Source organism: Helicoverpa armigera, chromosome 6 (genome assembly GCF_030705265.1).
Source record: "Helicoverpa armigera isolate CAAS_96S chromosome 6, ASM3070526v1, whole genome shotgun sequence".
Taxonomy (NCBI): domain Eukaryota; kingdom Metazoa; phylum Arthropoda; class Insecta; order Lepidoptera; family Noctuidae; genus Helicoverpa; species Helicoverpa armigera.
Window position 1 is genome coordinate 7,984,865 of NC_087125.1, and position 27,058 is coordinate 8,011,922.

The 27,058-nt window shown below is 38.8% G+C and overlaps 5 protein-coding genes across 7 annotated transcripts; 3 read left to right on the forward strand and 2 right to left on the reverse strand.

Moving 5' to 3' along the window:
• The first annotated feature begins 87 nt into the window (after positions 1-87).
• Positions 88-9,296, forward strand: LOC110375445 (E3 ubiquitin-protein ligase Su(dx)). 2 transcript variants are annotated; one of them, XM_021333549.3, is made up of 13 exons: positions 88-407; positions 1,019-1,155; positions 1,586-1,873; positions 1,961-2,205; positions 2,281-2,513; positions 3,269-3,549; positions 5,309-5,499; positions 5,738-6,031; positions 6,282-6,782; positions 6,872-6,967; positions 7,121-7,273; positions 8,475-8,606; positions 8,877-9,296. In XM_021333549.3, the coding sequence occupies exons 2-13, from the start codon at positions 1,086-1,088 to the stop codon at positions 9,012-9,014; spliced, it is 2,622 nt and encodes an 873-aa protein (XP_021189224.2). In that variant the 5' UTR covers positions 88-407; positions 1,019-1,085; the 3' UTR covers positions 9,015-9,296. The 2 variants fall into 2 exon arrangements, with proteins under 2 accessions (XP_021189224.2, XP_049691755.2); XM_049835798.2 differs by lacking the exon at positions 88-407 and adding an exon at positions 790-814.
• Positions 9,297-10,448: 1,152 nt separating this feature from the next.
• LOC110375446 (alanine--tRNA ligase, cytoplasmic) lies at positions 10,449-15,452 on the reverse strand. Its single transcript, XM_021333552.3, has 2 exons — positions 15,295-15,452; positions 10,449-13,460 (listed from the first exon to the last, which is right to left on the reverse strand). Exon 2 carries the CDS (start codon positions 13,446-13,448, stop codon positions 10,548-10,550), a length of 2,901 nt encoding a protein of 966 aa, XP_021189227.3. The 5' UTR covers positions 13,449-13,460; positions 15,295-15,452; the 3' UTR covers positions 10,449-10,547.
• A 651-nt stretch (positions 15,453-16,103) lies between these two features.
• LOC110375448 (transcription termination factor 3, mitochondrial) lies at positions 16,104-18,189 on the forward strand. The gene is made up of 3 exons (XM_021333554.3): positions 16,104-16,801; positions 17,164-17,378; positions 17,455-18,189. The coding sequence occupies exons 1-3, from the start codon at positions 16,284-16,286 to the stop codon at positions 17,730-17,732; spliced, it is 1,011 nt and encodes a 336-aa protein (XP_021189229.3). The 5' UTR covers positions 16,104-16,283; the 3' UTR covers positions 17,733-18,189.
• LOC110375447 (endoplasmic reticulum-Golgi intermediate compartment protein 3) lies at positions 17,430-26,830 on the reverse strand. The gene is made up of 8 exons (XM_021333553.3): positions 26,374-26,830; positions 26,132-26,290; positions 25,579-25,715; positions 25,202-25,281; positions 24,751-24,916; positions 24,236-24,425; positions 17,957-18,158; positions 17,430-17,868 (listed from the first exon to the last, which is right to left on the reverse strand). Exons 1-8 carry the CDS (start codon positions 26,465-26,467, stop codon positions 17,733-17,735), a joined length of 1,164 nt encoding a protein of 387 aa, XP_021189228.1. The 5' UTR covers positions 26,468-26,830; the 3' UTR covers positions 17,430-17,732.
• On the forward strand, positions 18,713-23,658 carry LOC110375450 (reactive oxygen species modulator 1). 2 transcript variants are annotated; one of them, XM_064035235.1, is made up of 2 exons: positions 18,713-23,342; positions 23,411-23,658. In XM_064035235.1, exon 1 carries the CDS (start codon positions 19,174-19,176, stop codon positions 21,973-21,975), a length of 2,802 nt encoding a protein of 933 aa, XP_063891305.1. In that variant the 5' UTR covers positions 18,713-19,173; the 3' UTR covers positions 21,976-23,342; positions 23,411-23,658. The 2 variants fall into 2 exon arrangements, with proteins under 2 accessions (XP_063891305.1, XP_063891306.1); XM_064035236.1 differs by having other exon boundaries at positions 23,077-23,342.
• Positions 26,831-27,058: the final 228 nt, after the last annotated feature.

The window sequence follows — 27,058 nt, forward strand, 5'->3', positions numbered from 1 at the left end:
AGCAATAGATTGTATTTTTTTATGCACTACATTCAATGGTAGCTTATTTTTCGTGGGTATTATAGAGCGATTGATGAGAATTTTTGCCCATCACTAAGTATAAAGACACAACACTCAAACACTCAACAGTGCAGTGACTAATAATTTCAGGAATTTATTATTTCTAATCAATTTAAAAATCATTTTAACAATAGTTCTTCAAATCATTTTTGTATCTAAAATAGTTTTAGCTTTTCAACTGATTCTTTGTGATATTTCAGTGTGGTATTAAGGACTGTAAAAAATAAAACAGCGTTATGAATGTTCCGTGACGATACAACATTATTTGTGTATTTCCTTCAGTGAGATAAGAACAACGTTACAAGATAACTTGAAGGACTTCTATCCAATGGATTGCCTCATTAATGGTATTTATATGATATATTCCCTCTAAATAAGTGCCACAATAGCGTCATTAATTACTTTCATGATGTTTATTTTGCAATAGTCGTCAATACACTTTGATCTACATTTTGCCATCATTTCACAACAGTTTTATTAAATAATATTACAATATTCTTTAGTACATAAATTATGATTGCATCCTTCATTGCATTCGACTATTTTACATGTAGATCCCACATTGAAAACCGTAATCACAACGAATTTTCTGTATCGCTAATTAAGTATTCGTTGTACGTATTCTGCCTTATCTTCGCAGAGAAAATATATATCTCTTGATATATCTACTTAGTCATAAGCAATCAATTCGTTCTGCTATTGAAAATTGTATTCAAAACTGAGACTTCAAGCTTTCAGCCTTGTGATAAGATCAGTATGTTATTTTAGAGTCTAGAAAAAGATCCCTCTGAGCAAACAAATGGCACAGTCCTCATGAACAAATGGAATTAATTCAATAGAATATCTGCAATATAAACCAGCTCAGTGTTATCAAGTGCTGTTGTAATATTGAGACCTAAAATGACCCTGTGATCTAAGATGTAAGAATCTATAACACTGAATTAATTTTCTATTTCAGGAGAATAAGTTATAAACTAGCATGGGATATGGTATCATTGGTGTAATATGAACTGAAAAAAGTCACAATGACTGAGAGTGTACCAGTTTTAACTACACCAATTTCTTTGTCAACATACCATCAACTTAGTCTCACAGGTAATGTATAATTATATTAATTTAGGAACTGTATAGTAGAAACTGCACCTGAAATAACACACACAATATCGAAATAATGCCACTCTTATACTACAGACGAGTAGGTAAAGACAGTGGCGTCAAACCCTAAGACAACTCACTGACCAAATGTCTAGATTTCCTCCGGTAAAAGGAACATTGTCTATCTCTAAGATATATAACTAGCTGTACCAAATGGTTTTAACTCCCATGAAAACAACTTCCCATTCTTTTTTAATATATTTACTCAGAGGCAGTTATTTTAGAGTTTATTATATGTATAAAATAAAATAATTTCATTGTTTACAAAAAGTATAAAAGACTAGGCCTCTAATTGTTAATCTTATCATATTAGCATGAAGTCTTGATTTATTAGTCTACTAATGATTGTTCTTTTTTGTATTTTCCCTAGTTGAATCAGCAAATATAAAAAATTCTGGACTTTTTAAACCAAATCCATATTTACAAGTAATAATTGATGATAAGATTTCAAGACGTACAGAAGTCATAAAAAGTACTTTGCATCCAAAATGGAAAGAAGATCTTACAGTGCTTGTTACACCTCAATCACAGTTGTTGTTCCGGCTGGCAGACTATCATAGCTTCAGAAAAGATAACATTATTGGAGAAAAAAGAGTTAATTTATTAAAAGTTTTGTTATACTGCAATGGAAAATGTGATAATGTGGAGCTGAATATAGGTAATTACTATATTTATTTAGTTATCACACATAAGAAGCAATTAAAATGATCTCTGTTTATTAAAATTATTATTGTGATTCCTACAGATTTGATGAAAACAGTGTCCCAAGAAAACTCTTCCAGTGTAAGCGGAGAAGTAAAAGCAGCTGAACTAGTGATACTTCTCGATGGCTTAAGAGTTGATCCATCTGTTCTGAGTCAGTCACACGAGATACTCGGAGAGTCTACGAACAGTAGTGGTCCTCTTAATGATGGAGTTAGAGCAAGGATAAGGGTGCGGAGCAATGCCGAGTCTGCAATGAGATCAGTGGTTCGTGCTCAAACTTTACGAGTAAGTTTAAGTTTAGCAATACGGTGTTGCTGTTATGTGTGTACGAATAGCATATTAAAGTGGTGAAATCGTCAGCCTCCTCCGGGTCCGCCTCCGCTGAGCAATGGCACGGTGCAGCACGGCGGGGCGCTGGGCGCGGCGGTGGCGGGGCCGGCGAGCGGGGCGGGCGCGGCGCCCGACAGCGGCGCCGGCCCGTCGCACGCCGAAGCGGACTCGACCACCCCGGGACATGCTGTCCTCTATGCGAACCCCGCCGAAGAGCCTCTGCCCGCCGGCTGGGAAATGCGATACGACGTGTATGGCCGCAGGTACCCATCAACAACATACTCCATACATTCGTTTTTTGGAGATGATGAAATGATATGCACACATGGTGAAACGGCAATCATTAAATTTTTAATAGTTGCTTCGTAAGATAAAGAAAACTTATTAAAAGAAGTATTTACTGTACGTTTATTCGAATTTACGGATTTATCGGTGTGACATGACATCCTTGGTAAGATTATACGAGAATGTAAACTAATTAGTCTAAAAGGTTCGCAACATCTATCAATCAATCATCCAGCCCAAGTTTAGTTCAGATGCATTCTCTAGCATGGATAGACACGCACCAGTAGACAAGAAACTTGAATGACCGAAATTTAATTGAATGATGAAAAGTACCTTTTGTACAACGTCTAACGTGAAACTTAATATTAAAGAGTTTCCTTATTTTTTTGGAAGTAAAGGTGTAATAATAATGTTAAACAGGACAATTGTATTTTAATACTTATATTTTCCTTAAAAAATTTTTTTTGCTCTTTATGTCATGGTCGCCTAGTGGATAGAAGTGTGGGTTCGATTCCAGGTCAGGCAATTAGCAATGCCAGTGAGAGGGTGCCTGTTTTATACGTAAAACATGAGTATCGTTATTGCAAGATGTGTAGAATAAGGCAAGCGCGTGGCTTGTAACAAATAAATATTTAGGTCCTATTTGCGCCCTAGGGTTCGTAGCTATTGGTAGTGTTGTTATGTAGCTAACCGACGAAAGCATTGTGTGAAGTGTGGCGAACTGTAACTGCAGGTACTACGTGGACCACAACACGCGGTCGACGTCGTGGGAGCGGCCGCAGCCGCTGCCGCCGGGCTGGGAGGTGCGGCGCGACGGGCGCGGGCGCGTGTACTACGTGGACCACAACACGCGCACCACCACGTGGCAGCGCCCCGACACCGAGCGCCTGGCGCGCTTCCAGCACTGGCGCGGCGAGCGGCGCCACGTGGTCGCGCAGGGCAACCAGCGCTTCCTCTACCCGCCGCCGCAGCCGCCGCACCAGCCCGACTCCGAGCACGACCTCTCCGCAGGCGGTATGCTCATCAATACTTATTATCTGCCTCGCCTTTTACTATCGTCGCCTTCTAGTCTATCCGGATGCAGCTGACTACTACTGTCTTACATTGACGTACTTGCATTGCTGACTTCCTCAAGTCTTTCTTCCACAGTTACTTGAGAAACAGGACACCGCTTAGTAAGACTGATTGTCCGACTTTTCGCTAAAGATATGTATAAAAGACAGACGGAACCACAATATAGGCATACTATCCTGTGGAATCGTTAGGTTATGACATAGGACATTCCCAGACCATCGCGCAGTCTTGCTAAAATAGACTTCATCGACCGGCCCATGGTGCGGCTGTTACTAACCGACTAAGTTAGATCGATAGGCCCAAGAATAAGTTTGGGTAAATACGACAGGAAAAAAAAACTTACTTCCTGCACATATACTACATATACAACTACATATATGCTGTTCTGATGCACCTATGTAGCTATATTGCTCTCAAGTTTCATCAAAATAGTGGTTTTAGCGCGAAAATCTAACATAGATATTCATGTACACTTAACTTTAAAAGTTTCGCAATTCGCATTTATAATCTTAGTATGATTTTATAAAATATTCTCATATTTGGTTCTTCCTTGATATCTTTACATAATCATGTATATTTCGTCGTTATCATACTTTTATAATCTTATCGCTTTAATACCATTCTGCCTAGGTATTTAGACTATCAGGAAAAAGTAAGATAACTGTTCGTCACCAAATTAATTACCTTTTTAACAAAAACTTTCTTTGATTTTATAAATTATATGGTAGATGAAATACCTTTCCAGACAACCTGTGCTACATTCCATTCCATAACATGACTGATAACCTTGCATTTCTGCAACATACCATAAAATAGCTACATCATTTCTATTGCCAGAACCACGACATATCATTTTTTTATGAGTATACAAAACTACGGTCAAACAATAAGTATGGCGTCTATTGTTTTATATCTAACAACAAATAAAAGGTGCTTTGTTAAAATTCCTATTCCATTAAACGTAAGCAAGCATGCCTTGATCATATATCTGCTTGATATTTCGTCATTGATATTTTTTGATTGTTTCGGGTCCACGTCTCTGGAAAATAACAAGAACATATACATTTCCTGAGAAAATTGTACCTATTATCTTACGACCACATTTTTGCTAATTGGTAAACTTACTTAACACACGAGTAAAATAATACGTAAGCAATAATCAAACATGTGCCATGTGCGCTACGAGACATGACTATTTATTAGAGACACGGCATGACTATTATACCAGTAAAATCATCGCTAGCTAATCAACGAAATAATGAAATTATATCCTTTTATTTTTTTTAACACGCCTTTATTAGGTCGACCTTTATGTAGCTAACCATGTAATGGAATATAAGGTAACTAATTTAACCATCTTCTACGCATCGTAGCATCACAAAAATTGCCATATAAATGTTGTTTTGACGACAGTACAATAATATGGTACAGTCGAACGTCTTGTTGCAAGATTTAAAACAATTGCTTATGCATTATTTTTTATTGACAATTAGGTATGTCTGCTTGAATAAAATAGGACATGTTTTCATCTCACGATTCTTGCCAAGTTACGTGCCGGGAACTGTACACAGCTTCGTTTTGTCATTCTATACCTAACTATAGTGTGTCCGTCTCGAAGGTCTCATAAGATTTGATGTCTTATGTCCTGGACGTAAGATATTCAATGGTAACAAAAAATGATTTTTTAATTTGACTATAGGAAGTGGTGCAGTGGCGGGCACGAGCGTGGCGCAGGAGGCGCCGCCCGCCAGCGCCGGCAGCGCGGCCGCGCCCGACGACTCGCTGGGCGCGCTGCCGGCGGGCTGGGAGCGGCGCGTGCAGCCCGACGGACGCGTCTACTACGTCAACCACAAGAACCGCACCACGCAGTGGGAGGACCCCCGGACACAGGTAACTTGGCGAGTCGACGGCAAGCAATCTTACATTTTAGAGGCCCAGTATTGCGCCATGCGCCACGCACATGGCATTATCAGTAGCGGCAAGTAGCTCTCTCAATGTGCAGGTGTTGGGCACCTTGGGCAGCACAGAAGGTGCCGCATTGTTTGTGAACTACACCATCGTTATCAGCTATTTCCAACTCAACGTAGTTGAATATAACACTAATGCACTAATGATATCGTTGCAATAGGGTCAAGAGATGAGCGCCCTGGAGGAGGCGCTGCCGCCGGGCTGGGAGATCAGGTTCACGGAGGAGGGCACGCGCTACTTCGTGGACCACAACACGCGCAGCACGACGTTCCAGGACCCGCGGCCGGGCGCGCCCAAGGGGCCGCAGGGCGCCTACGGCGTGCCGCGCGCCTACGAGCGCTCCTTCCGCTGGAAGCTCAGCCAGTTCCGCTATCTGTGCCAGAGCAACGCCCTGCCCAGTCATATTAAAATAACGCTGTCGCGACAGTCGCTTTTCGAGGATTCTTATCATCAGGTACGTTTTGTTTATACTAGTCTTCAAGTCAATATTGGGTTGCAGGTTACAAAAATTGAAAATGTGACCAAGTCTTGAATTGTTTTTATAGAAATAGTGAACAAACAAGCTCATTCATATAAAAAATTTAAGTATGTATTTATAATAACATACTTCAACAATGGTCACTCTTATATTTACTCAATAAAGCAGTGTTATAAACATTTGAATTGAATAGAAAGGTTTTAGTGCTTATTATGTTCTGTTGCAGATAATGAGGTTGCCTGCGTACGAGTTGCGCAGACGACTGTATATAATATTCCGCGGAGAAGAGGGGCTAGATTATGGTGGTGTGAGTCGAGAGTGGTTCTTCTTACTGTCACACGAAGTCCTGAACCCCATGTACTGCCTATTCGAGTATGCTAACAAGAACAACTACAGCCTACAAATTAACCCAGCCAGTTACGTAAATCCAGACCACCTCCTTTATTTCAAGTTCATAGGCAGGTTTATAGCAATGGCATTGTATCACGGTAGATTTATTTATTCAGGATTCACAATGCCCTTTTATAAAAGAATGTTAAACAAAAAACTCACCATGAAAGACATTGAGTCTATAGATCCGGAATTTTACAATTCTCTGGTTTGGATCAAAGACAATAATATAGACGAATGCGGCCTAGAGATGTGGTTCAGCGTAGACTTCGAAGTGCTAGGCCAAGTCATACACCACGAGCTCAAACCATCCGGTGATAAGGAACGTGTTACTGAGGTATAGTTGTCATGTTGATACTACATTATGTTCATTATACACTAATGATGTATATTGTACTCATATTTATTGCAATTGGTTATTTCCAGACAAACAAAGAGCAGTACCTTCAGTTAGTCACTCAGTGGCGAATGACTAGAGGCATAGAAGAACAAACCTCAGCATTCCTGGATGGATTTAATGAGGTATAGTTATTGCAATAATTAAATGCTGATAAATGTAATTATGTTTACGTTACGCACAAGAAGAATGGAGAAAAAAATGTTTAAGACATAATGTAGAGAGTGAACAAAAGCTAAATAAAATGAATTAAATGTGTGTATTGACTGTATTTCCAGGTGGTACCTCTAGAGTGGCTCAAATATTTCGACGAGCGCGAGTTGGAGCTGATGCTGTGCGGCATGCAGGAGGTCGACGTAGACGATTGGCAACGAAATACTATTTACCGACATTACACTCGTACAAGCAAGCAAGTGCTTTGGTTCTGGCAGGTATGTATATTTTTTTATTTGATGCGTAATTACGACCCGATGCCCGTGCGTATTGCCCGATCGCAATGATATCTGTATATCATCTATAATGTTCTACATTCAACTTTTCATTTGGCTTGGTTATAAAACCATCTGTCTGTTGTACGCTGATGATCTTAAGATCCTACGAGCAGTAAGGAAAGAACAAGATTGTGAGCGCTTTCAAGAAGACGTGGATAGGGTAGCTGAATGGAGCAAGAGAAACAAATTGTTTTTTAACAAGGCTAAATGCTCGGTTATCAGTTTTGGTCGTATGAAAGCCCCAATAACCTATAAGTACAAGCTGGACGATACAACGCTTCAAAGAACCGATTCTGTGCGAGATTTGGGAGTGAATGTTAACGCTGAGCTGACATTTCGTAATCACATTTTAAATGTTTGCAAAAAAGCGTATAGGAGTCTAGGTTTTGTACTTCGTCGAGCAGGAGAATTTACAAATGTGTCCGTACTATCTGCTTTATATAACACATTGGTAAGAAGTCAGCTAGAGAGTAACGCAATCATCTGGGCTCCACATGAAGCTAAGTATAGTCTCATGCTGGAACGTATTCAAAATAAATATACTAGGTTTCTGTACCTGAAACTTTATGGTGTATATCCTTTTTATCCTTTGATGTATCCGACCTTGTTTGTTATAGGCATGGTTGGATACAATAAATTGGAAACTAGGAGGGACATGGCTCTTGCCACGTACATATTTAAATTATGGCGCGGTAAGACATCAAATCCAGGGGTTCTAAAAGAACTTAAACTGTGCGTGCCCGACAAATACGTGTCGCGAAGGCGACGGCCGAGTTTATTTGTGATACCGGCTGCTAGGACGAACTTGTTGGGGAAAGCTCCATTAACACGTACATTACGTGTACTCAACGAGGTAGCGGACAGAATTGATATTTTTACTTGCTCTCTGAATGAGTTCGCAAAAATCACAATGATGGTAGTTTGCCAATAAATATATTATAATTTTGTACCACACTATTGAATTAGGGAAACCTGTAATGATAGTGATGATGTTGTTGTATATAAATAAAAAAAAAAAAGTTGTTTTTTAAGACCTTAATGTATTTATGCATCTGAATTTTCCAAATACCGTCAGCTTGCATGGTGGTGGTGTAATTTCGAAAATGAAATGAAAAGAAAGTTAATTTTTTTTTCTTTTTAGTTTGTCCGTCAAATGGATAACGAAAAGCGCGCAAGATTACTACAGTTTGTAACCGGCACCTGTCGCGTTCCAGTGGGTGGATTTGCCGAACTTATGGGATCGAATGGTCCACAGAGATTTTGCATAGAAAAGGTAAAATGATGGATACAAGTAACTTTGATATAAATACTGCCTACACCATATACGCTTATGCCGACCTAGCATGAACAAGCTAAAGTATTTTTAATTTCAAGTCAGGTCAACCAAGAAGGTTGTCAACTTAAACTGCGGTATGCCTTAAGAAAAAAAAATATAGCAGAATCCGAGTGTTCAGTCTCTTGCAACACGCAACTGAATTGGCTGAATGCCTTGTTGTTTGGCTGCATCCAGATATTTAATTTTTAAGATATGTTTGTTTTTCAGGTTGGAAAAGATACTTGGTTACCCCGGTCGCATACATGCTTCAATCGACTCGACTTACCGCCATACAAGAGCTATGAGCAATTATGTGAAAAACTGAACTTTGCTATTGAAGAAACTGAAGGCTTTGGGCAGGAATAATGTATTGTTATATAATATTACTAGAATCATTAAAATAGTTATTGTAAATTATTATTATATGCACGCACCACCTCAATGTGAGGAATAATCACCAATGGAATTGGTGCTGTCATAAAAAGACCAACCAAATAATTATATGAATATATTTGTATTAAATTACTTCTATGATAAAACTATGTAGATATTGTTAGTGTAATATGTCGGTTGTTTAAGAAATATTTGTTTGAACTACATTAAAAACAAGGTTCTTCTAAAGGTTCATTAAATAATTTTTAAACAGTGTTTTCGTTTTTAATGCATTTCTAAAAAAACAGCTTCCGCCCTCTATTTCACCAGAGTACCTAGAAAAATCCTTCCCACAAAAGGATAAAAATTATCCTGCGTTAGTTCTGGGTGTCAGCATCCTTAGTACACACCCTCTTAGTAGTCTGTGCTACACACTATAACTATTGGAGCAGACGTTTGCGCGGAAGAGAAACAAACGAGATGAGTTTTCGACGGGTTATTCCCGCTCGGTAACACCCTTTCGTCAACACTGTTGACGATCGGGAAAAAAAAGTTTCGTTCGTAAAAAAATGTTCGTAGTCGTTTTTAATTTTAAAATATATGGAAAGATTTGTCATGGATTTTTAAAATGTTTTAATAGATTATGTTAGATCTTTTGAAACACAATTAACTAGAAAATAAAAGTGGCCTTATCATGTGCATAATAACCATTTTACACTAAAATAATAAGTAGCGTTCGTCAACACTGTGAACGAACGAAACTTTTTTTTCCCGATCGTCAACAGTGTTGATGAAAGGGTGTTACCGAGCGGGAATAACCCTTTTACACTAAAATAATAAGTAGCGTTCGTCAACACTGTGAACGAACGAAACTTTTTTTTCCCGATCGTCAACAGTGTTGATGAAAGGGTGTTACCGAGCGGGAATAACCCTTTTCGACTGCGTTTTACATAATGTCCCCAGAGGTCCTACTATGACCATTATAGTCACCCTACAAATTCTCTAAACAAAGTTGAAAATTAGTGTGGGTTCGATTCTAGGTCACGCAAGTACCAATGCAATTTTTATATACTTGTTTAAGTATATCTTGGCCACCATTGACTATTGACTGATTAAATGTGAAAGAAAACATCTTGATGAAACCTGGATTATAATTTCTGAAATCATCAAACCGCATTGGGCAAGTGTGGTGGTTCTTCTCTGTGGGAGAAGAGAGACCTGTACCCAACAGTGGGATGATAACAAAAAGGATGATGATGACCTCTTTTGGCGGATATTGTTATTGTTCTTCAAGGGTTTATTCTTACTTTCCCCCTCAGGCCCCTTCATGGAGCTATATAATCGATTTTTTCAGGGAGATTCGTATACGTATGGTCATTACCGGATACCGCGTACTTAATGTCGTATTTTTTTTAAGTAATAGACGAATGAAATTAGTAAAGTTTATTTATTATTATAATAATAAATAGTGTTTTATTAAGCAACAAGAATGTGTTAGAGATGAGTAATAATAATAAAAGCAAATTTTTAACTCAGTTTTAAATTAGCAAATTCCTCAGCAACTCTTAGTGCTTCATTCAGACTGGTATAGTTACTTCCTGATGCCTGACCAGATTCCGGTTTGCCACCTCCCTTCCCACCAATAACTGGCACAACAGACTGAATCCATTCCGAAGCCAATAAACCCTTTTCAATTGCATTTTTAGGCACTGCAGCAAGACAAAATATCTTCTTGGTTTCATCATCCACAGAAAAGAACATTGCTGCTGTGGTTGGAGATAATGTCTTCACTTGTTTTAAGGCACCATCTAAAGCTTTAGTATTACCAAACGCTTTCAACTCTGAAACAATCACTTGGCTTCCTTTCTTTTCTTCACATATTTCTTTTGCTTTTTCTGCGACCTGGGTAATTGTCACTGCTTTTGCAGCTCTCTCTTTATCATCAAGTTGTTTCTTCAGGTTTTTAAGCATGGTTCTTAGTTCTTCTTTTTTCCAATAAGATATCTGAGCTTGAGATATGTCGTTTGTAAGATCGACAATTTTTCTGAGTATTTCCTTCTGATTTACGATGTCATTCTGATCTTTAATGAAATTGGCAATATTGTTTGCCTCATTTTCTAGGATGCTAGATTTACTAATAGCTTTCATGGCCTCTGGGCCAGTTAAAGCAACAATCCTTCGAATTCCTTTTGCAATACCTTCTTCACTCACAATAACATAATCTCCAATATGACCTGTTTGATGTAAATGAGACCCCCCACAAAATTCCACAGACGTTTCATAAGCAGCTGGGCCTTCTGGATTTTTTTCCAATTCCTCAACTGGAACACCAACAGATACAACACGGACTGGATCTGGGTATTGCTCATCAAACATAGCTCTCAAACCTTTAATTTTTTTAGCGTCGTTCAGGCTAGTATGTTTAGCGTAAACAGGTTTATTTTTATTTATGATGTCTTTGATCTGATCTTCAGTTTCTTTTATTTGTTTGATGGACATCGGACCCTTGTTGGTGAAATCAAACCTAAGTCTGTCTGGCATAACAAGTGAACCGCGTTGATCAGAATCATTTCCGAGAACTTTTCTGAGTACATTGTTTAGAACATGAGTTCCTGTGTGGTTGTTCATAACTAGTCTCCGTCTTTCAGTATCAATGTGTAACGATAACTTATCCCCAATTTTGAGCGAGCCTTCCAGTTTTCCAACATGTAATACATATCCCCCCTTAACTTGCACGTTTTTCACCATGAATTCAACACTGTCATCATCAACCTTTACCATATACCCCTCATCATAAATTTGTCCACCTTGCTCAGCATAAAAATTTGTTCTGTCAAGTATAACTCCACATTCTTGACCGGAAGAAACTTCGTTTACGAATTGTTTATCTTTTCGCAAAGCTACGATAGTTCCAGTACAAGGAGAGAAGGTGTAAACGGTTTCTTTCTCCGTTGATGATGCCACATAATTATATTTAGGAGAATCATCTGTTGTAGGGATACCGACTTCCTGCAAATGACTTATGGCATGTACATCTAGAGCTAATAAATCTTCTTGACCTGCAACTTTTCCTTGCGATATAAGTTGTGATTCCTTTTTAGATTTTTCATAAGCATCCATGTCTATCGTAAGTCCGTTTTCTTCACACATTAATTGTGTTAGATCAACTGGAAAACCATATGTATCATATAGACGCCAGGCAACATCTCCAGGTATAACTTTACCATTTAGTTTTTCAATTGTTCTGTTGAGTAAATTTCTTCCGCGTGATAGTGTTTTTAAGAATTGAATTTCCTCTTCATTTATAAGTTGGATGAGCGACAAAGGATCTTTAGTAATTTCCGGGAAAATGTCTCCTAACAACTCAACAACAGTATGAACCAATGAGCCAAAGAAGCCAGGTTTAGCATTAAGTTTTTCGGATGCATAACGTACAGCTCTTCTTAATATCCTTCGGAGAACGTAACCTCTACCAGTGTTATCTGGAACACCTCCATCTGATAAGGCAATGGTTAATGTTCTAGCATGATCGGCCAAAACGCGATATGCCATATCAATCCCATCGACATCATCAGATCCAACTTTTCCAGAATAAGGCCTTGCACCCGTGCCTACTTCAATTGCTTTAAATATTGGCATAAAGAAATCGGTGTCATAATTCGCCCTCTTATTTTGTATCACTGACACGAGTCTTTCGAGACCCAAACCACAGTCAATATGTTTTTTGGGCAGAAGTTTTAATGACCCATCTGTTTCTCTGTTAAATTGAATGAACACCAAATTCCAGATTTCCAATACATCTGGGTCATCCATATTAACGAGATGAGCGGCATCACGTCCTCCAATGCGATCATAATGCAATTCCGAGCAAGGGCCGCATGGACCTGTTTCGCCCATTTCCCAAAAGTTGTCTTTCATGCTCCCAGGCAAAATGTGACTTTCAGGAACACCTAATTTTAGCCATATTTCTTTACATTCTAGGTCTGGTTCAAGTCCCGAAGAAGAGTCTCCTCCAAAATACGTGACATAGAGCCGATCGCCCGGTAATTTATAAACCTCAGTTAGAAGTTCCCAGGCCCATGCACAGATTTCTTTTTTAAAATAATCACCAAAAGACCAGTTACCCATCATTTCAAAAAATGTATGGTGGTAAACATCTTTGCCTACGTCGTCTAGATCATTGTGTTTACCTCCAGCTCTAATGCATTTCTGAGTGTTAACAACTCGCACATACTGAGCCATATCAGAATTAGGATCAACTGAACCTAAAAATATAGGTTTAAATTGGTTCATCCCTGCATTAGTAAACAACAGCGTCGGATCGTCCAAAGGTATTGTTGAAGAAGAATGAACATACTTATGGCCCTTACTGATGAAGAAATCAATAAAGGCTTTTCTTATCTGGTTGCCAGTCATTGAGGTATCCATTTTTGAGTTAACCTGAAATGTAAATAGAAAAAGAATGTTAATATTACATATAGTTAAAGAATGTTATTATATGTTTTTATAGTAGTTTTAGATGTTATGGTATACAGTGTGGAATATTACTTTTCAGGATTATTATTATTTTATTACACTTATACTTCATTTGGTTAAGTATTTATTTAAACAAACAAGCTTGGCAAAACTTTTTATTTAAATTTCATCATCATCTCCCGAGCCTTTTTCCAACTTGGTTTGGGGTTGGCTTCCAGTCTACCGGATGCAGCTTAGTACCAGTGTTTTACAAGGAGTGACTGCCTATGTGACATGTGACAAGACGACCTCGATGGCGCAATGGTCACCATGCCGGACTGCAGAGCCTGAGGTCCTGGGTTCGATTCCCGGTTTGGTCGACATTTGTGTGATGAGCATGCTTGATGGCCGTGGTCTGGGTGTTACAATGTGTATTTATAAATATGTATATATATGTAGCTATATGTAGTTTATCAGTTGAGTTAGCACCCATAACACAAGTTAATGAATAACTTACCATGGGGCTAACCGACTGTGTGTGAAAAAGGTGTCCCCAACATTATTATTATTGTATTGTATGCATGTGACATCCTCAACCCTGTTACCCAGGCAACCCAGTACCCCTTTTAGGCTAGACTGGTGTCAGATTTACTGGCTTCTGTCTACCCGTGATGACTGCCAAGGTTGTTACATGACAGCCGGGACCTTTCTATTTAATAATGTTAATAAATAATAATCATATCAATTAATAAAATTAAATTCTATGAACTTTAGAAATTCTGAGTCTAAATAAAGATACTGTGCCTAAATTGGCTCAGCTGTTTAAGAGCTAGATGATAAAGATATTATAGTAGTATTGTTATTTTTAACAGAACAGTTTCTGAGATACATCTTCTTTTAAAAAATAGACTTGACTTCTTACTTAAAAACCCAGTTTAGATTTATTTTTCTAAAAATCATGTGATACAATTATAACTATTAATTAAGTAAATTGAGCTTTTCTTTTCAAGCACTTATTTGTTTCATATGTAATTGTGTAAAAGTGTTATCAAGATTTTTTATCTTTTTTGTTTGGTTTTATTTTTCAGGTACAGCATTTCCTTAACAATTGTAGTCTTGCTTTGCCTTATAGATTTTAATGCATTAGAATCAATATTGTGGTGAAAGGAACCTAGGATTTATATTCCTTACAGATACCATATGGTAGATACTGTTTACCTAAATATGTAGTGTTTAAGATACTAGACACTACATCTTCAACATATTGTGTCTTGATAAAAATAGTAGGATTGTTATGATATAACCTCACTGGTTTAATTTTTTAAACATAGGTACTTTAATATCTTTTTATTTAAATCTATTAACTTAAGGCATTTATACTCATAATTTGTGCCTATCCTATGTCTTTTCCCAATTGTAAAAGATTTTATTTTGTTTTATTTCTTATTTTAACATTCCAAGTTAAAGTTGCATCATGCAGTTAAGTATTACTGCAACATATATAATAAGTACGTACTTACGTGCTCTAGTTACGTATAGACAAAAGAAAGTATTATGTTGAAAAGGTCTCAAATACAATGACCAAATTTTTAAAATTAAATCATTTTATTATATGTTATACCTTTGACTCATTTTAAATGTATAGTATCAATTAATAAGCATTAATCGACTACTACCATATGGTAAGTGTAACTTGTGGTATCATTTCAAACGAAGATCTCATCAACATTCTAGAATTTCATGAATGCAATGACAGAGTGGTAATAGTTAGTCTTAAGATAAATCTATTGATTAATTTATTGTCTAGTGGATCACTTACCGGTAGATTCTTCGTAGGTAGAAGTACGTATGTAATTATAGGCTACCACGTTACAACGACAGCAAGCAAACACCGACAGAACAGTGTGACATTAATGACAGCTGGCTGGCTGGTGTTCCACCACCGCATCTATGCATCTAGCACCTGTCAGTTTTTAAGCGATGATACCGAGGATATGGATATGGAGTCAGTAGTCACTAACCAGGAACATCAAAGTGTATTCAAAAACAAAGTAAGCAACAAAAATGGCCAATGAAAAAGAAAATCGACTCAGTGGGACGTCGTTGAATACAGATCAATGATATGGGTTTATAAATTCGTTTATATCTGTCTACAGTAAAAAAAAAAACAAAACTCGTCAGTCTGATTTATCCAAATCCAAACTAATATTATAAATGCGAAAGTAACTCTGTCTGTCTGTCTGTCTGTCTTTCTGTCTGTCTGTCTGTCTTTTCTTCACGCCTAAACTACTGAACCGATTTGTGTGAAATTTGGTACAGACATAGTTTGAAACTTGAGAAAGGACATAGGATAGTTTTTATTACAAAAAAAAAAACAAAAATTAAATTATTCCGGACATATAGCGCCATCTATTGGTCAAATCAAAAATCTGCTGGTAGTCACTATTCCACGCGAACGAAGTTGCGGGCAAAAGCTAGTTTTGCATATTTAGTAAATGATTTCAATTTTCTTATTTGGAATTTCCTACTTGGCATCAACTGTGGACACCCTTCCGTGCGCTGCGTCGTCACGAGTGTAATAAATTTTGCTGACAGCTGTCATTTTTCAATACGCTTTGATGTTCCTGACTACTGCCTCCATACTTCATTATTAGATCTCAGGTCAACCATATGGGAAAAAAAGAAGAAATGTCATTTAAAGTGACAGACAACCTGCCTCTGGAAGTGATCAGCCCTCCAAAAACAAACTTAACAAGTATTTCCTGGAATGTAATATCTGTATTTCGTTTAACGTGATTCATAAAAACAATGGCACTATCGTCAACATATTTGAGGTCGCTGTCGTATAAAGTCCTCACTTTGAAAGAAGTTTTCAAAAGAAGTAGATGTGTACATAATAGTAGCCTATCAGTAGCAGAGAGTTCAGAGGCGAGTGAAAATGCTTTAAGACCTGTATCCCAAGATTTGTCTAGTATAACACCTTATTTTTCAAATACTTTTAATTTAGCAGCTTATGTCAATAATTCTGAAACATTGAAGAATTTAGTTGATTTAAATGTAAACATAAGCAAAATTGAGAAAAAGCCATACATAGTACACAAATTCCTAACATTAGACTTTGAGAAAGATATGAAAAATCATATAATATATTTAAGCAACTTTGTTGAAATGGATGAAATTGGAAATTTTCTAACTAAGAACCCTATGATCTTATGTGAAAAATTAGAAGACCTTGAAGTAAGAGTTAACTATTTACAATCGAAAGCATTCAAAAACAATGAAATTAAAAGGATTATAGTGAAAAATCCATTTTGGTTAATGTTTAGGTAAGTATTCAACTTAGGCTTCTGACATCATTATTTGCTTAGTCTTTTCCAGACACCTTTGGGATCTGCTTACTGTCGTAACTGTATGCAGCTGAGTACCAATGTTCTACATGAAGCAGCTGCCTGTCTGATCTCTACGCAGTTACCTTGGCAGCTCATTTCCCTAGCTAAGACTGGTTGTCTGCATTTAATTGGCAGCTGGGACCAATTGAATGCTCCTTGGGAAACATGGAGGAACTCATGACATAGATAGATGGTAACTCATCCACTGACCGACTGCACCCAACATTGCTAAACCTTGTAATCAATCTACGTTGATGATATAGTTAATGGCTACAAGCATGTTTCATATTTTTTTCCAGTACTTTGAGGATTGACAAGAGATTAGGTTACTTCCAAAAATGTCTTAACTTGCGAGGCCAAGAATTGAGAGATTTAGCTACTAAGCAACCAAAATTAATAACATACAATTTACATCATGTAAAATGCAACATGTTCATAATAAAAGAAGAAATGGGCTTTAATGATGAAGAGGTGAAAAAATTAGTAATGATGAAACCAAAACTCCTAATGTTGAGTAAGTACTAAATGTTAAGTTGATAAATAATCAAAATAAAATACTACCCAGTGTACTTATAAAATATTTATTTCAGGTCAGACAACTCTGGAGGAGAGATTTAATTACATTCACAATCTTATGAAAATACCTCATGAAAATATAATGGAGACACCTGAAATATTAATGTGTAGAAAATTTAGATTAAAACAGCGTCATTTATTTTTAGAAAAGCTAGGTCGCTCACAGTATGATCCAAAGAAGCCAAATTATATTCCATTGAAATCTATGATTGAAGACACAGATGTAGAATTTTGTAGAAATTATGCTAAATGCAGTGTTAATGACTTCAACATATTTTTAAAGACATTATAATTATCCAGCTTTACCCAAAACCATTTTATTTTGAAAGGCATTCAATGAATGGTACAAAAGAGCATCAAGGATTCCTGCAACTGTGAATACACCACCTATTATAGCACAAATATTTGTGGCAAAGTGTCCAATTGATCTGAAAAGAATAAAACCAAGATAACCAGAAAGTCAACAGTATGTAACTTTGCAGAATGGCATTTCTAGTGCAGCAATTAAATAATTACCTTTCCTTTTCTGTGTATTTAACCATAAGAGGTGACAACTCATAGCTGAAAAATGCCCCTGGCATTCCAGATTCTGCGTTTATATTGGATACTGATTTTTGATGTCTTGTTACAGAAAACTGATTAGTATGTAACACAGTCTTATCCAATTTTACATACATGGTTGGCACTATTTTCAAATAGTATTGAAACATTACAGCTCCTGTAAAGGAAATAAGTGCTTAAATGCTAAATATAAGCTACAGTTTGTTCAAGAGTTACAATCAGTTCACACAGAGAGATCATAATTGACGATTACTGTTTATCTGTCAGTGTTTACATAATTTTGAGGTAAATAATGTCGCATTTGTGCATTAAATTTAGTAAGAATCTTTGGAATTGTTTAACGTTATATGTATATAGCAAGGAAAACCATAGGTACCTTGTATGAGTTATTAGAGCTAAAAGCCAAGTGTAAAATCTTCTTATTGTGTTTTAATATCCGAAAATACAGATTAAGTTATAAGAGGATTTTTTATTATTAAATATCTTTTGAATGAAGTGCTAGAAACTAAGAAAAGGTGTTTCATTATGTAAAAACCTTCCTGCTTTTTATTCATCACGCGAAAAGGTGCGACTTGTAAATCCCCACGAAACATTTTGAATATATTGAATTCTCTCCTAATAATTATATCTGTATTTGTCTACTCAAAATAATTAAAAAAAAAGGATTCCCTCGTTAAGACCTCGGCGGCTGTGTATATATAATAATTGTAGCGCGGGGTTTTTGAAAGCCATACGTTTCGCGCCGCGCGGCTAACGGAACGCGGCCGCATCCCCGCGCCCGCGACACCCGCGACCCTCACCCCGCCGGTCCCGCGCAGCGGCGCAGCCCGTGACGCGCAAGAGAGCCACCCGACCGCCATGTGATTCGGACGCTAGATTTAATTTTTCCTCCGCGGTGCTCCGTGTTGAGTGTTTATTGTAAAATTCTGATTAAGTCACCTTTGGTTATCCATACTGTTGTATACTTGTGTTATTTTATTAAACGAACTGTTTTTTCTAACGACGTGTTTGGACTGGTAACAAACCCTGTGTTATAATGGCGCCCTACTCGTGGCACGAACTTACCTACTGACTGAGTGAGTAACACGTGCAAACTGTGAACCAAAAGCTGTGAACATTGTGTGATTTGTGCGAACTGTTGAAGTGTGCAACTACACGTTATCCTATCCAAAATGCCGTTAACGAGGCAGGAAGCACTCCGGCAGCGAGGCCGTGATGACGACGCCACGCTCACGGAGGACGAGGACAGCGTCGTGGAGCTTGGTCGCGGGGACGCCGCGAGATCCAGCAGCACGGCACCGACAGCGCCGCACCCCACAATGCAGCCCACGGATCAATTTTTATCCACGCTAATCGAGGCGATTACGCGTGCGCAGATGGAGGCGAACAAAAGCCTCATTACAGCGTTGACGTCCACCGGCGAGTTTAGGACATCCACTCCCATCGGGGCGTCTCTTCAACCGAACGCGAGCAGCGGCGACACCGGCGCGAGCAACGGGGGTGCCGCGGCCGCGAGCAGCGGCGACGCAGGCGCGAGCCGCGCCGACGCGCATGCGGGACACGCCGCAGCGCGCGCGGGCCGCGCCGACACGAGCGCGAGCCGCGCCGACGCCGGCACGAGCGGAGCCTCCGCCGCCGGCATCAACTTCGCCAAGTGCACGGCGAGGTTCACCGGAGCCTCCAAGGACGCCGAGGTCCTGGAGGCGTTCCTGGATTCCGTGCAGATATATAAAGAATGCACGGCCATCAGCGACGCTCACGCCCTTCGAGGTCTTCCTATGTTGTTGGAGGGCGAGGCAGCGGTGTGGTGGCGCGGCGTGAAGGCGTCGGTGAGCACATGGTCCGACGCGCTCGCGCGCCTGCGCGATACCTACGGCGTGGCGCAGCCCGCGCATCAGGTACTTCGCGAGATCTACGCCGCCGAGCAACGTGACGACGAACGTGTTGATTCTTTCATATACAAAGTGCGTGCATTAATCGCAAAGCTACCATATAAGCTAGACGAACAATTGCAAATAGATATGTGTTACGGTCTACTACATAGACGTGTAGTTAAGCGTGTACCCCGCGATAGTATAGTAAGCTTAGATAAGTTATTGTATAACGCCAGAATCGCGGAGGAAAGTTATTTTAAATTGAAGAAAAATCAAAACAAACATTCGTTATCTAAGATACCTACCGATAACACGGGGACCGAGTCCGAGACCGCGACGCGCAACCATAATAAGACGAGATCGCGTTGTAGGCATTGTCGTTCTTTCGGGCATCTTAGTGATGATTGTCGTCACCGCGATAAGATGACTGGTGATAAGGCGTCAGGTGCGGGGCCAAGTAGCGAGCCGTCCTTCGCGAGTAGGTTGCGGTGTTACGGCTGTGGTAAGCCGGACGTCGTGAAGTCCCGATGTGACGTATGTAATAATAAAAGTACAAAACCGGTCGAAGCGTCGTTTAATAATTTTAGTGATAACGATTCGAGTTACGTACGCATCAATAACGTCACATCGCGGGAATTATACCCGATGGTAGGTATAAATGTTATGGGCCGTCACGGCGTGGCCGTGGTGGATACGGGTGCAACACATAGTCTTGCGAGCCCTTTATTATACCGAGTTTTAGTTGACTCCGGGGTAAGTTTTAGCAACACGAAAAGGTACGTTCACCTTGCTGACGGAACACAAGGGTGGAGGCACCTGTTATCGGCCGACGTAAGTATTGTCATTGAAGGTCGTAAAATTGTTTGCCCGATGTTAGTGTTGCCAGGGGCAAACACCAAGACATTACTAGGGGTCGATTTTTTGACCCGGGCGGGAATAATAATTGACGTCGCCCGCCGCGTCTGGACATTCGCGGATGATCCCGGTGTCGTTTACAATTTTGTTTACTCGTATGTACTTAGTGCAAGCGATGCGAATACGCAGCGGCCCGCCTCGTCTGACACGGGGCTGATGTACGCCGCGCCGTCGGAGTTGACGCTGCTGCGCCCGGATGAAGGTTGTAAGTTAACCTCCGAGCAGCGACGTTCGCTCGACTCGTTTATTGATAGTCGTGCGCCGCAGTTCGCGCGCAACGGACCACCCACGGAATTTGCCACGCATCGGATAAAGGTGAGTCCACCGTATAGTATTGCGTGTCCACCGTATAGGATGTCCCAGACCAAGAACGTGGTGGCGGACACACTATCGCGACCCGTTTGTCCGGACGACCCGGATAAATGTGAACTACGCACGACGATTGTGGACATGCCGAAGAGAAGCGGTGCTGATGTCCGCAGCAATCAGCTCCTGGATCCAGAGGTTCGTAAAATCATCGAGGACATGGAGTCCGACGAACCCTCTAGGGGGAGACCATGGTCAGATCGGGGTTACGTGATGTCTGATGGAATCCTTTATAGGTACAGTTTGGAATCAGACGACGGAGAAGACTGCTGTTTGGTTGTTCCAGAGCAGGAGCGCAGGCAAGTATTGGTTGACCTTCACGACGCGCCTACAGCCGGTCACTTCGGAGTAGAGCGCACGTTGAGCCGTGTCCGGGCCAGGTACTATTGGCCGGGAATGAGGGCTGTCGTGGAGAGTGATAATTTTGCACCCAGCATTACTCCTTACCTAAAACAGATGGCGGCCACCCTGGATCAGGCCAGGGACACTCACGAGGAGGCTCGAGCCGCGCAGAAGGAGTATGCCGACAAGAAGCGGAGGCCACCGCCAGACTATAAGGTAGGTGACCTCGTCTTGCTAAAGACACAAGGGCCGAACGATGCGGGCCGCGGACAGTCCGCAAAGTTCATCCCGCGCCGTGACGGCCCATATAGGATCGGGACGATCGTAAGCCCCACTACATACGGCTTAGAGCACATCCAGACCGGGGGGAGCGTTAGGAGGTTCCACGTCTCGAACCTGACGCCTTATCATGGTGAAGTAGAACCGCCGGTCCGCGAAAAACGTAAGCGTGGTAGGCCGCGCAGGTACCTAGACTAGTCCAGCTGTGGGGGCACGCTAGCTGGACTAGAGGGGGAGACTGTAGCGCGGGGTTTTTGAAAGCCATACGTTTCGCGCCGCGCGGCTAACGGAACGCGGCCGCATCCCCGCGCCCGCGACACCCGCGACCCTCACCCCGCCGGTCCCGCGCAGCGGCGCAGCCCGTGACGCGCAAGAGAGCCACCCGACCGCCATGTGATTCGGACGCTAGATTTAATTTTTCCTCCGCGGTGCTCCGTGTTGAGTGTTTATTGTAAAATTCTGATTAAGTCACCTTTGGTTATCCATACTGTTGTATACTTGTGTTATTTTATTAAACGAACTGTTTTTTCTAACGACGTGTTTGGACTGGTAACAAACCCTGTGTTATATAATTCATTTTAATGAGGGATTTTCTTTTTCATTCTTTTCCTAGCTGATGACTAGATGGCGCTGACCTAGGTACGTGAATGCAAGGAACGGAACGTCATATAATTTTCATGTCGTATAACTAAACGTTTTTGTCTTCAACAATAATAAAAATAGAAAATAGGGCATAAAACTGGATTAAAAGAGAAAAGAAGTCAGTCAAATAATGATCCGAATGTTCCAAAAGATTTTAAAAACAATTTTTCCGTAAATCTGAATTTCTTGGGTCTCTGCTCAAGGGGCTCTGTGCAACTTTGTTTTTAACTTGGTAATGGTACACAACACTCACGTAGTTGGTGCACCGCCATCTAGAACTGTTTTGGGTACTATTTCATTTTATTCTCAAAAAGAAAACGTCCCATCAATATATCTATGTTAAAAGATAATACCATTGTTGCTTAACACGGCAAAGTCGCCGTTCAGTGTTTTCACAATAACGATTTTCCGAGCGGAAAAATCGAGTGACATCACCCGGTTCGTACGAGTGGTTATTTGATACAAAAACGTGATGAAAACGCGGCTTGTCTGCCTGCATTCAATTACTAGGTCCATAAAAAACAATGATGAAGGTTCAGGTAGCCAGCCACAGGGAACGTGAGTCAATGTAGAACTTCATTACAGTTTATTTTTCTCATCCAGTATTTTTAATAATCTGGGCACACTGTACCCTTTCTTCTAAGTTTTATTATTTATTGTTATGGCAACAAATATTTCTAACTGTCATTAATAAATATCTATGAATATTTTTTTCGTATTTCGTAAGAGCTCGAGTATTGATAAATAAATTAGATTTCCACTCTCAAAAATCGAAACAAACCCTAAACAAAGATGCCCGTACCAGGCGGAGTATATCAGAGTCAAGGACCATCTTGTTTCGACAAAATGAAAATGGGGTTCATGATTGGTTTTTGTGTAGGAATGGCGAGCGGCGGCCTTTTCGGTGGTTTCACAGCTTTGAGGTTAGGTTTTTTGAAATTTGATTTGTTTTTTTTTTACTGCGGTGTCGTTACTTAATTTATCGTTACAGATATGGAGCGAGAGGACGGGAATTAGTACATTCCGTTGGAAAAGTAATGCTTCAAGGTGGCGGAACTTTCGGGACCTTTATGGCCATCGGTACTGGAATTCGTTGTTAATACTATAGTTCTTCTTATATTTTGTACATACGGTAATTTAAACTTATAGTGCGTAGTGCACTCGACTTTGCTTTTATTAGTGTTTTAATATAATTGATTCATTAACAAATTTGTTTAATAAATATTGTTATTGAAATAACATCCATATTATTTATTACAATTACTTTGTAATGTGGTCTTGCAAATTATGCAATAGCACTCAATGTTGTTTGGGAAAATGGTATGAAATGAGTTCTACATAGTTTTAGGAGAATTAAGTGCATTTATCTCATTCCACTATTTACAAGGTAGGGGTAATTGAAGGCTTTTGATCCAATGTTACATTAAACAATATGCAAGAGCTACTATTGTAGGGATATTCTTCCTGCACAGGGACAAAAAGTAGCCTATAATAAGCTAAGCTAATAAATTACCTATTTTTGATACAGATATGCTTTCTTTGATTAATTTGTGATAACTAAGCAAGTGCATTTAGTATTACTGTGCCTTGTCCTAGGCAGTTAGTTCATACTTTATAAAAATCTATGATTTATTTAGGAAAGGCTTGCAAATCAAAGAATAATTGTGATTTTTATTATTTAAAAATATAGGTAATTGACTGTATAAGGGGGGCCATTGAACTCCCTATCTGCTTTATGGGCACATCTGTAACATTCATGGGTATACCTATGCATGTAAATTACAATTATTTAGTAAATAACAATAATATTCCTTACCTTCTTTAGCCACACCATTAATTCCATCTAAAGGTGCAGTGTTAGCTCCTTCAATATCCGTGCCAAAGGATAAATGTTTGATGAAATGGGTTGTATTAAATACTGATGATGAGTACGGCTGCACATCATGGACATGCACATGGTTAATGGTGAAACTCTTTCCTGGGGCTATATGAAAGCTTCCACCAACCTAGAAATTTTGATAAATAGAACTGTTCTTAAAACATAAAAATAATAAACTGAAAAGTCAGAAACAAGTTGAATAACGGCAGCTGGGAGACTTTTCTGTGGAACACTTCTTTATCAAAGTAGCAGGTCTACTAGCTGCAATTATATGATATTTAAATCCATTTCTTGGTGAAGTATAATTATTATTAAAAAAATATTCAGTCTTTTATTTTAGGCATACCTAGTCAACTGCCTCATGTACAGGTATTTTGTTTCTATATCAAAGATCCTATTTAATAAAGTATTTTTTAAATATGATATACAAGAATTTAATGTTCTATACATACTCTGTTGACTTCCATGTAGCCATAAATTTGACAACCTTCTTTGAGTGCTAAATTAGTTTTTTCTATGGAGTCGTCACTTTTACATTGTTCTATTGTAGATAAATCTGGTAATGCCCACCTCCTTAATCTATATGCTTCTCTGACGTCTTCGCAAGTATTGCAACATCTAATAAGAGAGAGACAGTATGTGAGATATAATAAAATGCATGAAAAAAACCAGCAAAATACAGGAGCAGATGTTCAATAATTGTTTATAAACTTCCTTAAGTCTCAAAACATTATTTTTTTAGGTACTTTGATTACAGATTTAATAAAATAATACACAATAACGTGCTGCCAGCCTATTGGATGCTGTTCTTTAGTTTTAAGTTGTAAAAACAACATAGTTGGGAAAAGGCAAGTCAGATGATGAAGGAGGTGTAGATTATTGTTACATTCAGAATAAACTTACTGAGATTCATTAAGTGCTGCTCCATAACAACTTCCACATTCTACAACTGCTACCTCAGAAGAGTTCTGCTTTTGTTTTAACTAAAACAAACAAATTATGTTATGTACTATTCTAATTTTGAATACACACAATATATAAGGCAAAAAGGTGATAAGGCAGCACAATGAATAGAAATGTACTTAGCACATAGTATTATGTGCTACCTAGGCAAAGTTTTTTATACTTGCTTTACAGAAACCATAACTGCTTGCTACAAGAGCTATGAATAAGTGTTTAAAATACTAATCATTATATTGACAGAACCCTAAACGCAGGAGTATAAGTATGCTCTTAAATAGTAGGTAGGAACATATAGATTCAATGAAATTGTATCTTACTGTGGTAGACGTAGCAATTTCTTGTTTCTTTGGTTCTTCTATGGGATTTCCATTCAGATCTAATCTTCTCTTATGGATGTTTTGCTCCATTTGAAGGTGCTGTTCACCTGATGAATCCATAGCATCAAGTACTAAATCTGAAAGAAGAGTAATATATCAATTACTACATGCTCCTTGCCTTTTGATGATATGTTAGGGGAAACATTAACAATTATATTATATAAAAATAGAAGTGATAGGAAGAAGCAGGTATTTATTATGCTGTTTTAAGATGATGACATTAAGAATGTTCCAAATGGAAGGAAGGGACTAAGATTGCACTAGTTGAATGTGGATGAATCATAATATCTTTTTATTTAAAATTATGTGTTCTATCTGAAGTGTGTGTAATGTATGGTTGCAGGAAACAATTGTTTTTTTCTTGAGAAGTATGAGAGATACAAAACAAGATTAGTGTTCACAAGAGGTATCAATCAATGATGCTGAAAACTGGATGCTAAATTGCTGTTCTCTTATTGGACTCTAGAAATTGTATAAGGGGAAAAATACTTACAATTACATGATATGGTTGGAACAATAATATCCAAGTTTATTCTTAGTTTGTGGCCCCTCGAGGTGTCAACAAACAGTTCTTCCGAAATATTTGGTGACATGTAAGTATATAGTTCTGAGAGGAACAATAACACCATAATCAGCCCTCCAGTTACAGTAACTACAATTCAAAAAAGGAATTAAATATTTTTAGACAATTTGTATTGATAACATTAGAGAACTTTGTAACTTAAAACTTTTTACTTGCTGCGCCGGTGGCCGTTTTTATCCTAAAATCTTCTAATGTTTTTGCGTAAGCATCTAACTGCTTAAACTTATCAATTAGTTGAGTTGACATTCTGTCAAATTAATTTATCACTTGTTTATTTATTTTTTTCTTTTAAGTAATTGGTTGGTATAATAAAAATGCTTCACTTTAAATAGAACATGACTTTCTAAAGTTATTTCAAAGTAGATGGAGAGCTTCTATCTTTGCAGTTTGAATTTATGGTAGTTCGTTCCTGTGTGATTAGTCTTTCCTTTCTCTTTTCCGCTAAAACTGTAGTTAGATTAATATAAAACGTTGTATTGAACTGAAATTCAGTATTTTACACGACACTCCTTATCATTTGTCAATTCGAATAATAAAATTTCACTATTGGCTCGTTTGCTTGAAAGACTACGAATTGATGCTATTGACCAATGATGGTCATTTTTCTGATTGAAGTATGGAAGTGGATGACAAGAATGACAGATATTTGACATAACATTTACCACAGATTACAACGGGTACCGCAGAATACAAATTAATGGGTTTATAAACTGCATTTCTCGTCAAATAACTCTACCACTTGAAGACTGACTTATGAAAATAACTCGTCTGTAACGCTGGAAACAGATTATTGGACGCGGCTGATAGCCGCCATGGAATGGACAATGGACAGATTTG